The sequence below is a fragment of the Apus apus genome, chromosome 3 (genome assembly GCF_020740795.1).
Source record: "Apus apus isolate bApuApu2 chromosome 3, bApuApu2.pri.cur, whole genome shotgun sequence".
Lineage (NCBI taxonomy): Eukaryota > Metazoa > Chordata > Aves > Apodiformes > Apodidae > Apus > Apus apus.
In genome coordinates this window covers 38,819,846-38,834,680 of record NC_067284.1, presented here as the reverse complement: position 1 = coordinate 38,834,680, position 14,835 = coordinate 38,819,846, and the positions used below count along the sequence as shown (strand labels likewise).

General features: G+C 36.3%; 1 protein-coding gene across 1 annotated transcript in view; it reads left to right on the top strand.

Moving 5' to 3' along the window:
• Nucleotides 1-14,835, top strand: part of NKAIN2 (sodium/potassium transporting ATPase interacting 2) — a 540,340-nt gene that overhangs the window by 291,752 nt on the left and 233,753 nt on the right. Inside the window, exon 3 of the mRNA XM_051615572.1 lies at nt 3,760-3,840. Within this exon, the coding sequence (XP_051471532.1) occupies nt 3,760-3,840 (81 nt within the window). The remainder of the gene's footprint in view (nt 1-3,759; nt 3,841-14,835) is intronic.

The window sequence follows — 14,835 nt, the reverse complement described above, 5'->3', positions numbered from 1 at the left end:
CTCTCTTCCCATTTCTAGGCCTATTTTCATTTTTGTAGGCCTATTTTCCTGAAACAATTGTGATAAAATATCTTTGAATCTTCTAGTCTTTTGTAGAGTTGTCCTGCTTTGAGCCAGGATTAAGCCAATTTTCCTTTTACTGGTTTTATTTTCTTTCAGTAAGCTTTTTTTTTAACTAGTAACAGAGTGTTCCAGCTAGGAAAGATGACAAACAGTGGAATGTTTTTCCAACTTCTGGGTCTTCAAGGTCGCACCTTTAGTCTGCCAGCTCGGACACTACGGGGAGATCTATGACTCCCTCCTAGGAACCTGAATTAGACAGACAGCAAAATTGGCCAGAGATACTCCATTCCATGTATCCATGTAAGCTCAGAGGAAGGTCAGAGATCACAGAAGACAACTTCCTTCCTGCTTCTTCTTCCCTTCTCTTCCATCCATGGCCGGCGTCCAGGGAGGACTCCGTCCATCCAGCACCGTCGACCACCAGGCTTGAGCTCTCCTTTCTCCAGCAGCAGTCCAGGATTTTTTGGGACTGTTTGCTGCTAAGGAGAGTGCTGTGGGAATTGCTGGGGGGTGGAGGGAGGCAATAGGGGTTCTGTACATTTCCTGAATACATTTGTATATAATTGTGTATATTTTCTCTTATCACTAGTCTTTAATTAAAGCTGTGTAGTTTAGTTTTCAATCCAGCCAAGTCTCTCTCTTTTTCTCTCTCCTTCCCTACCTGGGTGGGAGGGGGTGGGGATCGAGAGCATTGTCATCGAAGCTGAGTCAAATGGTGACACCAGTTCACTTAAAATCACTCAGGAGCAGAGAAGGCATTTCAAGGAAACAGACATTGCACACAGATACTACTGCTTTAGTCCTATTTCTTTGGAAAACCAGTCTAGATTCAGTATTTACAATTTTCACTATAAAAATCCAATTGGCTTCATGTGTCAGAAGGAATACTTTTATTAACTCTGTCGGGATATGTGTATACTTGTATATAACATTAATTTAGATTTTATAACCTTAATTATTATTTTTTTTCCTAACTTTGCAGCATTTTGACTTATCACTTTTTGCCAATTATTTCAATATGTTAATGTTTCCTTCTCTTGTTCTGGTAGCTACAACACTCTGTGTTACAGGTGAAGCCAATAGTACCATGAATAAGCTACAGGAAAATTAAATGCTCGGTATACTTCATGTCTCAGAGTGTGTTAAGGCCGTTCATCTGCATTAAGTCTCTGTGTTCCAAAGTTTTATGAGCAACCTTCACTCAAAGAATAGTGCATCAGACAGGCCATAAAAACTCCATCACCTTCAGACCTCAACTGGACAAATCTCTGCACAACTTGATCTATGCTGGTCGTACTTGGAGCAGAAATTGGATTAGGTGAACTCTAGAGGGTGCCTCCTGACCTAAATAAATCTATGATCTGTGGCCAGACCTGTGGACCCAAAAGGGCTGTCCTATAAAGTATATGCAATCTGCTTGCTTTAAATTACCTGAGGTTACTACTGTGTAAAACTATTTGAACCTTTAAAACTGTTAGCTTCCACTAGATCAACACAGTATTTATCATAATTATTACAAATTGTACAATTATAGAATGATTTGGGTTGGAAGAGACCTTAAAGATTTTCTAGTTCCAACCCCCCCTGCATGGGCAGGGATGCCTCCCATTAGACCAGGTTGCTCAAAGCTCCATTCAAACTTGAACTCTTCCAGGGCTGGGGCATCCACAATTTCCCTGGGCAACCTGCTCCAGTGTCTCACCACCCTCACAGCAAAGAATTTCTTCATAACATCTAATCTAAATCTACCCTCTTTCAGCTTGAAGCCATTACTCTGTGTCCATTGCTACAAGCCCTTGTAAAAAGCCACTCCCCAGCTTCCCCTAGCTCCTTCAGGTACTGGAAGCCTACTATAAATTCTTCCTGAAGCCTTCTCCAGGTTGAACAGCCTCAGTTCTCTCAGGCTGTCTTCGTAGGAGAGGTGCTCCAGCCTTCTGATCATTTTTGTGGCCCTTCTCTGGACTGGCTCCAACAGCTCCATCTCCTTGTTATGCTGGGAGCTCCAGAACTTGACACAGTACTCCAGGTGGGGTCTCACAAGAGCGGAGCACAGGGGGAGAATCACCTGCCTTGACCTGCTAGCCACAATTATTTTGATGCAGCCCCAGATATGGTTGTCTTTCTGGGCTGCAAGTGCACATTTTCTGGCTCAGGCTGAGCTTCTCATCTCCTACCACCTCCAAGTCTTCCTCAGGGCTGCTCTCAATCCGTTCTTCACCCAGCCTGTAGTTGTACTTGAGATTCCCCCAATCCAGGTGCAGGACCTTGTTGAACTGCATGCTATTTGACAATTATTTGGCTAGAAATAAGAAATTGGAACTGACTTAAATTTTAGTCATGTGGAATATAGTCTCACTTTAGATCTCCTGAGAAAGGACAAAGCTGTATTATTTTCACAGTATCTAGAATATTAAGTAGAAAATGGCATCTTGAGCGATAGACAACCTGATGTAAAGCAGCCCTTCCAAGAGAAATGCAAGAAGAATCCTACATAGGTTGTTACTGAGTTTATAAAATGGGATTGTCATTCATGACAAACAATTTTTTAATTTATTTTTTTTTTTTGTAAGAGCATTGTCCAGTCTAAAATACTGTCTGCTTATTCAGAATACTGAGCTGTGCAGGAAAGGGTTTTTCCCAATTTGGAAAAGTTGTTTACAAAATGTAATCAGTACAGTTTGTAGAAAAGACAACAAAACAAAAAGAGTAAGTCTATAAATAGTTGAGAGAAAGGAGGAGGAAATAACCCTCAGCTATCACAGGTAGGAAACAGTGTCATGTCTCTGTCATGTTTCACACATAAGCAGTGCCATGGGTCTATGGAAATAAATTAGCAAACGTGGAACTGAATTGTGAACAGCTAGAGGATAGGTACAGCAACCATTAGAAAGGAAATTGTACATCCTAAAGTTTATTAGCTGACACAATAATTTGTCAAGGGAAGTTCTCAAGCACAAACATTAGATAAGAGTAGCAACAACAGGTCAAACTTTATTAACAGGATCCTCTATCATTACAGCAGGGAAATGTAGTTTCCAGTCCTAGTACATAAGGTATTATGAATACAGGAATGAAGCAAACTAGTGGACAGATGGAGAAAAAAAATATACTCCAAATAGGTGAATAAGAATTTATCAACCACAAATGAACAGATTAAGCATGAGTATTTCTCCTATACACTGTAACACAAAACAAACAGAAAAAAACCCCACACCAACCAACAAACAAAGTTTATTTTCTTGAGGTTATATATGTAAGTTAAGTTTCTTGAGACTAATTCTGAAGTGCTGCAAAATCCAGTGCCTCCTCCAATTAGACATTATATTTTAATAAACATTTGAAGATAGAGCCTTGCACTTCTCACATATAATTGATATTGCCTCTCTTGACCTTGCAATATTTCCCATTTGAACAATAATAAGAGCTCCAGATTAGTCTCAAATTCAGTTGTCAAATCTTTCAACTGTTTTCTCAGCTACTGATTTTCTGGTGTGACTGAGTACTCACTAGGTCTCTCTAGACTGTGTCTGTGAAAGGGAAGAATTTATTCTTGATTCTCTTTTCTATATCACATTTTTATTCATATGCACCATATTTATAGGCTGTTTTTGTCTTGGATTGAACTAATGATGTAATGAACTTAACTCAATTGATAGTGAAATTATTAATGCACTGTTTCTCTCTTCTTCCTTGCAGTATGCTGGCTGGCTGGTCCTTTGGGTTACGTGGAACATATTTGTTATCTGCTTCTATTTGGAGGCTGGGGACCTTTCAAAGGTAATTTACCACTGGATACATTTAAGCCATCAGCTCTGTGTTAGCATGGCCCAGTTGAAAGGCTATATTCTGTTTTACTCATCCTCTTAGTATTATTAGAATGACGGTAGTATGATGGAAATCTGGAGTATTCTGGGTGCTTAGAAACGTTTAATCTAGACAGTAATGAACATATACCTTCTGATGCCCACAATAATAACGGTGTATACATTTTAAAAGCAAATTACTTTTTTTTGCCCACTCGGTAATTCTGAAATGCAAATTTCACCATTATGAGAGGTACTAATTAGTGATTTCATGAGTACAAGAGATTACAATCTCAAGGATAAACAATTTTTTTTCTACCATTTAGCTTGTTGTTACTTAGCTGGATTCCTTTCAGAGGTCTTATACTGCAGCATAATAGTAGTAAAACAAGGTGTCTTTCATTAAATTAAAATGTAAACTGAGGTTCAATAATAGCCATCTGGCTACTGCAATGTTATTTAACTTTATGCATCTGATCAGAATGTTATGATTGAACACATATACACAGTCAAAATCCATAGGGAAAATATATTTTACTACAAATGATGTATTTGTAGGTTTTTATTGACTCTGTAAGTGATAGGACATTGAGTGCCAGTTTGTAATAGGCTCAAACCAACACCTCAAACTGAAATTCCTGCATTCTAAGGAATTTCCAAAAGACTGGCAATTTGTGGGATAAAAGATTAGCAATGGTAACAAATTATTTTGTTAAAGTAATAAGCCTCAACTGGGTCTAAATATTGCTGTCTGTGCAGTTAGGCTCACAGTGATGTGAACCGACCATCAAGGAGATTCCCACAAGTGAAAGAGATTACATTCTCTTCTTGACTCAAATATTTAATTGCCTTTCCTGATTAAAGGGAGTTCAGCTCAACTGTAAATTACAGATGCAATTCTCTGATCCTTTGTGAGTTACTGATATGTTATGATGCAGAAAGTTAAACACAATTATAGGAAGAATAATGAGGCAAAGAGACTTCCTTTACCTGTATTTTCTCTCAAATCACCCTCGAAGTATGAAAAATACTAGAGACTGGGATATTTCATCTCCATGTGTTCTGCTCTTCAAAAGATGCAGACTTCAAAAGGATCAGAATTTAATTTCCTGAGGGTATAAGGTAATCTTCTGCAGGTGAAACATTACACTTTCTAGGATTTATACCTTCATACAGGCCCAATCTCATTAAAAGCTTGGCAAAAACATAGTCAAAAGAACTTGCATATATTAGCGTTTATTTGGTTAAAATGCTTTCTATATTGTTAAGTGAACTAATGTATATAACAAAACGGACACCTGTTTTACAGTTGTACTCAACCCAATCCACCCTCTTTCCACCTGCATTCCTAAACCTGTAAATGTTGGGATGCTTATTGTGTCTGGGGAAGTAAAAGAGGGTTAGAAGGAAGGGAGAAAGGAGAAGCATCTGTTTTAACACTTTTAGTGTTTAGTGATGAGTATAAAAAAAGCTTAAGAATATTAAGTGCTGGTTGAAATAAAATTGGGCTAAACCAGCATCTAAACCTGGAACTGATTTTTTGGAAAAAATCTTGAGGCTTTGTTATCCAAAGTGTTTCCCAATCAATCATATATTTCAGTCTTATTTTTGGATGAAGTTAAAATTTTATTTATATTTTATACATTTATATATATTTATATACGTTAAAGTATTTAGAGGTATTATTTGTTCCTGTGAGAATATCTGCCTTGAAATAACCAGTTGGGTATATTTCTTCCACTTCAACTGTTTTTCAGACCAACACCATTGGTAAAGAGAGGGAGAAAAGGAAAAGTTCCTAGAAAACAGATTTAAGAAATAGGTACAGATTGACTCATTATCTACAAAAGGTCAAATTCACACATGGAACATGACTCTCGTCTCCCTTTCAATTGTTTATGGTACATCAGAACTTTCCCACATTGTCAGATATTCTGCAAGATCTAACAACTAAAAATATATGTCTCATGGAAAGATACCCAACTTTTTGGGTGGATAAAACTTGCCCCCTTGTTCTAGATCCTTCAGAGGATCCAACTGCTTTATAGATGGATCATTTTAAGTTTTATGTATCTCAGTCACACGCATACATCTAGCATTGAATCTTCTTTATGTTTTATATTTTCATGTGGGAATAACTGCTACTTCAAATCTGTAATGATTCTCTTGTGTATTTTTTTTTTGTTTGGAATGGCACATAGAACCTTGAAAAAAGCTCTGGGTTTGAATTGGTTCTAAATAGAGAATAAAAGATAACCTTTAAGTAAGTACCAGAGGGATGCTTCTGAGGTTGTAAATGATGAGAGAGGATCCTGCGTAGCATGGCTTTAGGAATTTATAGGTTGAAATTAGAGCCCAATAATAGTTCAGCTGGGCATAGTTTATTTTTATATGTATAATTTATAGCTTTTTATGAAATAAAAGAGGAAAGGTTTGTTTTGGTTGTTGGTTTTTTTTTTAAGTTTTGAGAACAGCTTTTATTCTGTGTATGTACATAAATTTTTGTACCACCTCCTGATAAAATGGAGAAGACGTATTTCAAGTGTTAATATCCCTTATTGCAAAAGGCTTGCTAGCTTCATCCTTTTTATTTTAGTTATGGGGGCAGAGGTCTTGACATTTTTACAGCTTCTTTTTATTACTCTGAAAAAGGCCTGCAAATTCTCAGAGATGTTTAGAACAATGAGTTAATAATGTCTGAAGGATTATTAGTTAAAAGACATGCAAATCAGTTTGCATTATATACCATTACAATCCTATATAACTTCTGGAGAATGGCATCACACTAGGTATTTTCTCTCTGTGAGGCATGGTTGTCTTTGCTGAAGCACTTTCACACCAAGCTGGAATATTTATGGCAAAGGTTTCTAACAAGGAGGAAGTGCAATCACTTGTTCTTAACCTTCATTGTTATATGGATCTGTGAATGAATACCTAGAAAACCCACTTCTCAGACTTACTTTTCAGTATTACTTTTCAATAGTATTTAGATAGTCTCTGTGTTGTTTTTCTTGTTGGTAAATGCCATACTCAGTATAAGTAGGACTTTAAGGTTTCAGGAGTGGTAATATTTATTTTGGCCTGTGGCTGAGTAAATGTAGCATACAAAAAGCATAACCTTTTTTCTTGAGTAAGACACATCTGAAGAACAATAGTAAAACAAAAAAAGAAAACATAAAACATCTCTCTAAGAAAATGTAATATTTCAATGTTTTGGTTAAATATATCAAGAAAGGACACAAGGGACTAGGTTCAGCTATCTTGAAAAAAAAATAAATCTGTTTAGCATTTTTTACTTTCTTCTTCAGACAAAACTCGTGTTTACTTCTATGGTATTCAGCTGCAACTTCCAAGTAAAAGCCTCAGAAGAAACAGTGCTGCAAATACTCATGTAATGATAAAACAGCACTCTTGCTACAAGGCATTTACAAGCAGATTAGAAGCAGAATAAGAACTATCAAACTTCCATTTTTAGTTTAAAAATGCGTAGACATTTTTTCACCACCAAAAAATGCATGGTTGAAGTTGCACTGGCCCCATGACAAGTGTGGGAGTGTAGAGATGCTGCAGCCATCAATTACTGGGAGTCAAAGCAGAGGCTGGACTCGGGGTACGGGACTTGAGGGATCAGCTGAGGTTCAGGGTCCAAAGCAGCCCTTGCTGCGCATGATCCCAGCCTTATGCCATTACTTTTGATTCTCCTTGCATGCAACCCTACTTACGTGACTGGATACAAGAGCTCTCCTCTCAGTGCTGCCTGGCTGAGCTCTGTTATCTCTTTGCTGTAGTCCCTAGAGTACTATGGGAATGTGATCAAGAATACAGTTTCTTGAAATAATGACGTAGTTTCTGTTTGTGTGTAATTCTTAACATCTTTCTTTTTTATACCTAATAACATACAAAGGTTATATTTAATATATTAAATCATAAGGCTGTACTTTTGACACAAAAATTAGGTGTTTGAAAGTCAAACACTCCAGTACCAAGAGATGCCAGTATTAAAGCTGGTTATATAAGCATAATTTAGCTCTCTCTGAATACTCAGTTTTATATAGCTTTTAATTATGCAGTCACAACTGTATTTTTTTCTTTTTCACTTTTCCTTAATTTCTGTACAGTATGGCCTAATTTAGAGATGAATCAGGTTTAAGAATTGAGTGAGGTTCCCAAACTGGATTTTATTCCATATATTGCAGCAGTAAGAAAAAGCTTAATAAAGGGGCAAGGAAAAAAAAAAAATAATAATAATGGTCATTTTCTTACCATGCATGGCAGTTACATATGGTTTTTTTCTAATTGGCCATTATTTTCCATTAGTTTCATTGACCAATTACTTTCCATACTTCATACGAGTAAATCCTCTGCTTCAACTCTGCTCTGCAAACATGCAGAATGATGCTAGGAAAACTTACGCACAGAACTGTGGCACCTAGGAATTCTAATCACAGTGGCAACAGTATGTACATAGTTCACCATGTGTCGTTAAAGTTCAGCTCCTCGTTATTCTTGCAGTCATTCTACAGATCTGAGTTGCAAGCTACTGCTCTTAAAAAAAAAAAAAAAAGAAAAAAAAAAGTTGCTATTTGCATTCAAATGAGGTTAATTCCTTTCCTGTTTTGTCCTGAGCTGCAAGAGGGGCAACATGAAAGAACAGGAAAGATTTTTAAAAGATATGTATTTAAAATGTAAATTATTAAATATGATACAAAGAACTGAATCAATTGTAGCTATTAAAATGGACACTAAATATGTAATCAGGTTGTTTCCTGCCAGAAGTTTTAAGAGAAATAAAATGTTTCTGAGCACATTTTCTCCTACCCATCCCAAATATCTGCAAATATAAGATAACTTAGACCCACAAAATCAGAAACTAATTCCCATAGAAAGATATGTCTCAAGGTCACTTAATCTGGTTTCCTCCTCAGAGCAGCACCAACTTCAAAGCTAGATCAGGTTGCTCAGAGTTTTAGCCAGTCAACTTTTTAAAGTCTCCAAGAATGTAAATTTCACAGCCTCTCTAGTTCTTAACCATTATCATTGCAAAAAACTTTTTCCTGATATAAAGTTGAAATTTCCATTGAAATTGAAATCTGTGACATTGCCTTGTGTCCTTTCATTGTGTACCTCTGTGAAGGGTCATGCTTCATCTTTTCTAGCATGGCCTTTCGGCTTTTAACTGAAGTTGAGTACTTTGTCCTTCTTTTTGTCCTTTCTGTAGCTAAATACCTATTTCCAACCATATGCAGCTTGTTGCCTCTCACAAGAGCAATAAAAGCTAATTCCCTTTTCATAATTTGATGTGCTTTATTATGGAAGAAAAACGAAGGATCTTCACATATATGTAAATCTATATAGAATCTTAAATAAAATGCAAAAAGATGGTTATCCTTGTTATCTGGAAGAAGTAATAATACATTTTAAAAGAATTATTACCCTTTAGCTCAAAGACAATTAAATTGTTATCAACATTTATGTTGTCTCATATTGTATTCAGGGAAATACTGAAAATATTGCATATAAAACTTGCAGTCGAATAAAATGCTGAAAATATGTAACTCTTCCCCTTGTCTGCTGAAGTATGAATCAGGAAGGTTAACCAAAAGTTGGTGAAGGCTCTCCAGTAACAGATAGGGAGCAGGAGAAAGGCAATATAATGGCATTGCTGAGAAATATCCCTGGGGAGAGAGATGGCTCTGGGAGTGTAGAGGAACTACTGGAGAAAAGAAGATTTAGGGAGAGAGTTTGATGGTGTTTCATTGCGTGCAAGTATTACCCACTCTATAGCTGAACTGCAAGTTTGACCGTTTTCCACTTAATGAAAGCAGAGATGAAAGAAGTAATTTAAGTGGAATTCCCCAACTGCCAATGTACACTGTGATTGAAATCAGTGTTTTCATATTCATAGTCATGGTTCATATGAACCATGATGTTATATGGTATGATATTCATAGTCATGCTTCATAGTAAAGTAAGGCCACAAGAGACTTCAGGATATGACTAGTCCATTCTCCTTCCTTCAGCCAGGGCCAGCAACCAACCAGGACTGTGGTAGAGCATCTGATACAAAAGGTCTTAAGGGAGAAATGAGCAGTTTAGAAATCCAGCCATAGCTGACAAACATGCATTGGCAGCTATTTGCTACTGATAAGTCCACCATTCCCTTGGTGACCTGTGACGTTAGTCCAGGATTAGCCAGATACGGCTGACTTTTAATGGCTGTGGTACAGTCCATCCATTCTCTTCCTTGTCCATTCGATGATACTAATGGGAAGAAGAAGAGGTATCTATGATCATAGCACTCCCTGCCAACAGATATATTATCATCAGCCCTGCATTGCTAGTGGGTATAAATGAAAGGGGTAGGAGGAACTGTGGAGCCCGTGTTTTCTCCTGCTGTTTCCATTTGTTTCTACCATCTTATCCAGCAAAATTATAAGGACCACCAGAAACAGACACCTTGTTGTACTTTTCCACTTGAAACATTCCAACATTGGCAAGCACACACCCATCTTTGCATCTGACTTTCACATGGCACCACTTGGATTGACACCTAGTTGCTCTGAAGTGCAGTTTATATCCGCATGCAAATTAACTGCAATAATGCAAATTACTTCAGGATATGATTAGCATACCTTGTCACTCATAATGCTTTAGCATGCTGGCTATGAGTGCTGAACACTTTATGCAGCTAATATGCTCTGATTTTAAAGGAACAGTTTGGATGAAAGTGGTGAAAGAGGGAAACAAAAGAAACCATTAATTTGTCTTTGTGTCAGGTGTAATAAAGCAATGAACTTGGCAACAAAACTGAGTGTAGACCAGTCACAAAATCATTCCATGTTACTTTGTGTCCATTAGTTTAATCATTATACTGCTTCAATTCCACATTTATTAATTCTTTTTGAGACAGTGGTTGTTAACAGTTAAATGTCAATGTTGCACGTGCTCTAATAAAACAATCTGCAGGATGTTTAATTTTGAACATATTACCTTCCTTGGATGTTTTAACAGATGTCCTGTTAAGATAACAGAGAAATGAAATTAGTTTTCAACTCAAAGCATCTGGTTAACTTTGTAGGTAAATGCCTTTGAGCAGTAAATCTGACCAGGGTTTTCAGATAAATAGCTATCAGAATGTTTTAAGTAAATGACTTTATTTTTCCACTTCTATTACTCAGGGCAGATTTGACATGCTTGATCATATACCTAACAGATGAAAATTGAAAATAGTGCTGGCAACCAGCAGTGCTAGGTTATTCTGAGGATAGCTTCATGGGTAGATAATATTAAGCATGGTTATGGTTTCAGACAATTTAGTTGTGCACAATTTTTTAAACCTCAACATCTTAACCAGCTAGAAGATAACCATTTGTAAAATTGTAACTTTATTACTGTAGACGTAGCATATGGTGGAAAACATTTAGATGAAAGTGCAATTTTTTTATCTCCTTAATAGTAAAGTCAATTGTGATAGGAAATCATTAGAAGTATAGAAAATTCTGAAATATGGGTGTATAGATTTTGCTTATCGTACAAAATTTATCTTTTAAAATTCTGGCATGTAACTATCTGTATCTATCTATATAATCTATATCTATCTATATCCTTGTTCTCTGGAAACATTCAAAACCTGCCTGAACTCATTCCTGTGTGATGTACTCTAGGTGACTCTGCTCTGGCAGGGCAGTTGGACTGGATGATCTTTCAAGGTGTCTTCCAACGTCTAAGATTCTGTGATTCTGCGATTTATATATATATATATATTATGTTCAGTTCATGAATGAACATAACTGCATTTTGATGTACACTTTTCCCATAATCTGTTATGCACTGAGTACAGAAACACATTAAAACGAGTAGGTGTAGTGACTGATCAGATGCTAATTCCATATGATAGTGAACATATGTGTGTGCATATTGTATAAATATATATATGTGTACATAGTTATTAAGTATTAAGAGTACATAGGTAAGCACATATTTTACCATGTGCCTTGCAACTCCGTGTATTTTAGTTACATGGAGGTTTTATTATTATATATTTAAAGGCAGTGCTGTGGATATTTCTGCAAGTCTTCCAAATGCTACAGCCAAGACATTTCAGAAAAAAAACAAAACAAAGCAAAACAAAAACCAAACTTTAAACCCCAAATATCTATTTATGATATTATTTTCAATATTTATTAATTATATTGCAGTACCATCTAGTGGCCCCAATTTGATATCAGGGTTCCACTATTCTATGAGCCCTAGAAACACATAAATAAAGTCTGTCCTAAATGGTGGACAGTCTTAGTATGTGGTGAAACAGAATAAGAAGTGGAAACCAAAAAACAAGAGGCTGCAGGGAGAATACAAATCAATCTAACATCTTTGAAATTCTTCATGAAGTCTGGATTTTGTCAGCTCTCTCATCAAGTTTTCCCTATGTTTTTCATCCTTGTGAGGAGGGATACCAAGCCTTGCTTTAGATTGGGTAAGATTTCCTCATCCCCCTTTATAAGGAAATAGATTTTGAATCCACCATTGCTAGCATTTCACCAATTATTTGAGGAACTGGAGGGAAAATTGTGGGGTTTGCTTAAAATGAAAAATCAGAAGATTAATTTAATTCCAGTGAAGCAGATGCTCAGAAGATCACAGCTACTGAATACACATTTGCTATGACACCTCTTCTGGGAGTTGTCTGTGCCTCTCATAGACAGGACTGTTCCTATGGATAGATATATAAATCAGGCTTTGGAATCAGCTGTGGAAAAGGGCTGAAGGTTTATTTACCATAGTTGAAAGTTGGGGAGTTTGCCAGACACTTGCTTGTCTTCTGTGAAAGTATAAAAACATATGAAAATGTGTTCTGCTTTTTAAAACTGAATTAAGCTGCACTGTCTAATGGTCTCAGCTTTTTGTTTTATTATATATTCTTGTTAAGTACATATGCAATACTGTAAGACAGTCCTTAACAATTTGTTGTTCTAAATGTACGCGCAATGGCTAGAATACACTTTATCCACATTTACTTTTTCTCTAAATAAAAGCAAATGTTTGACATTCTAATTGTAATCTATCAGATAAGCTCCATCTTGTGAACCAGGGGACTGCCAGAAATTTCAAGGCAGTACTAAGCCCATGCATTTTCCAAGGAGCTTTGTAGTCGAATTTCTGAAGGTAAACATTTTCATCCTCATATTACTGAAAATTATGCCAGTGTTAATTCCACAGGAAATAATAATTCTGAATCCGGGAAAGCATTGTGAGCTGTGAAGCACTGTTCTTCTTAGTTCCTGTTTGATATTGTCCTCACCCCATAGAACATTGTGAAACAGCCAACAAGCAGTTCAGTGTCATTTGTACCATACTCCTTTGTCACCATGACGGTGGTAGCAGCAAGATCACAGACTACAAGGACATACACTGAAAATGTCTGTGGTGGCTGATCAAGGGTCCCACTCCCATGACATTGCCAGAGCACTGAAGCACTTGAACATTCATTACATTGCCTAAAATACACAGGTGTATCTTAAGCCACTGCTACCAGCCACATAAAATACGTTCTTATGCACACATCCAACTTGGTACTGAAGGAGATGAGAAGCTCCTAGAGAAGACTCTAACAAAAGCCAAGGAGCCAGTAATATGTGTAAACACAAATATTTCCAAGTCAGTGTCTGCCCTGATCACAAAGCCATTCAATGCTTTCTACACCCCAAGAGAATTTACGCTCACTTGATAAATCGCCTTAAATATTTAAACAGATCTTTCCAGGAAAAATGGTGCAATGTAACTATTTGGGATGCAATAGAAAATTTTTCCTCCTGTAAAATTGCTAACTCAAAACTATATAGTTAATTTGAAATATTAGTCTTTTTTTCTTCTCATTTTCTTCCTTTGTCATTCCAATGGAAGTAATGTTTCGAAAACTGAAAGGCAGTGACCTTTGGCTTATGCATAAGTTACTTAACTAATGTCAACTTTGATAACTGTAGGATTTGATTTAAAAATTTTATTAAGTGTCCATAATAGAACAGAAAAATTATTCTCTAGCAAATCCTCATTGATTTCAGTGCTGTCCCACTGAAGCTTCCAGCACACTTCCAATTTGGTTTGTTAATTCCATATGCTCAGAATGAAGGCCTAGCTATCAACAATCTTGTGTCTTCTTTTTTAATAATGCACTAAACCAAATTGTTATCTTTGTGAACTCACCCGATTATGAGTTCACTCTAGTGTTGATGTTTTCAAAACTTGCTGGTGCTATTTCAATGACATTAATTTTAAGGGGCATCCTATCTATTCAGAAGTAGACAGCTGTACTGTGGCATTATGGCCCACTTATCAAACTACCACAAACACCTTTTTGGATACAAAGTGTATTCTGTGTTTTGAGAGTAAAGTTTGATTGATTAAAGAACTTTACAAATTGAACAAAAATGTGGTTTATATATATATATATATATATATATGTAATTTTCAGTGTTTTCCATTTATTTTCACAGGATATATGTGCTGTTTTGTGTCTGATTCTTCTTTAATATTATTTTTTTATTTCTTCTTATAGAAAGAATTGTACAAAAGCAACCAAATGTTGTTCTTAGCTGTTGTTTGTTTTACTTTTTTTTTTTATTTCATGAGTTGTTTTCTTGTGATATGGGTGCCTTGGTTTACACTGTGAAAAATATCCCATCTCCTTTCAGTTATTCTGTCTTGAATAGCTCCTAACCTACTTACCAAATGTTATCAGTGCCTTTGTGAATGTTTTTAAGTATTTCTATCACATAAGTAGTTTCAAGTCAGCACAAGATTATACAAGATAGCATAATTTGTGTAGAATCAGAAAGCTTTTGAGCTTCTAACTATGCATTCTTTGTGGCTGACAATAATGGGGTTCAAAGCATGTTTACTAAAACTACAACTTCTGGCTGTTGTGTTTGCCTTCCTGAATTATTGGTTTTAAAGTTATAAGCTCAGACAG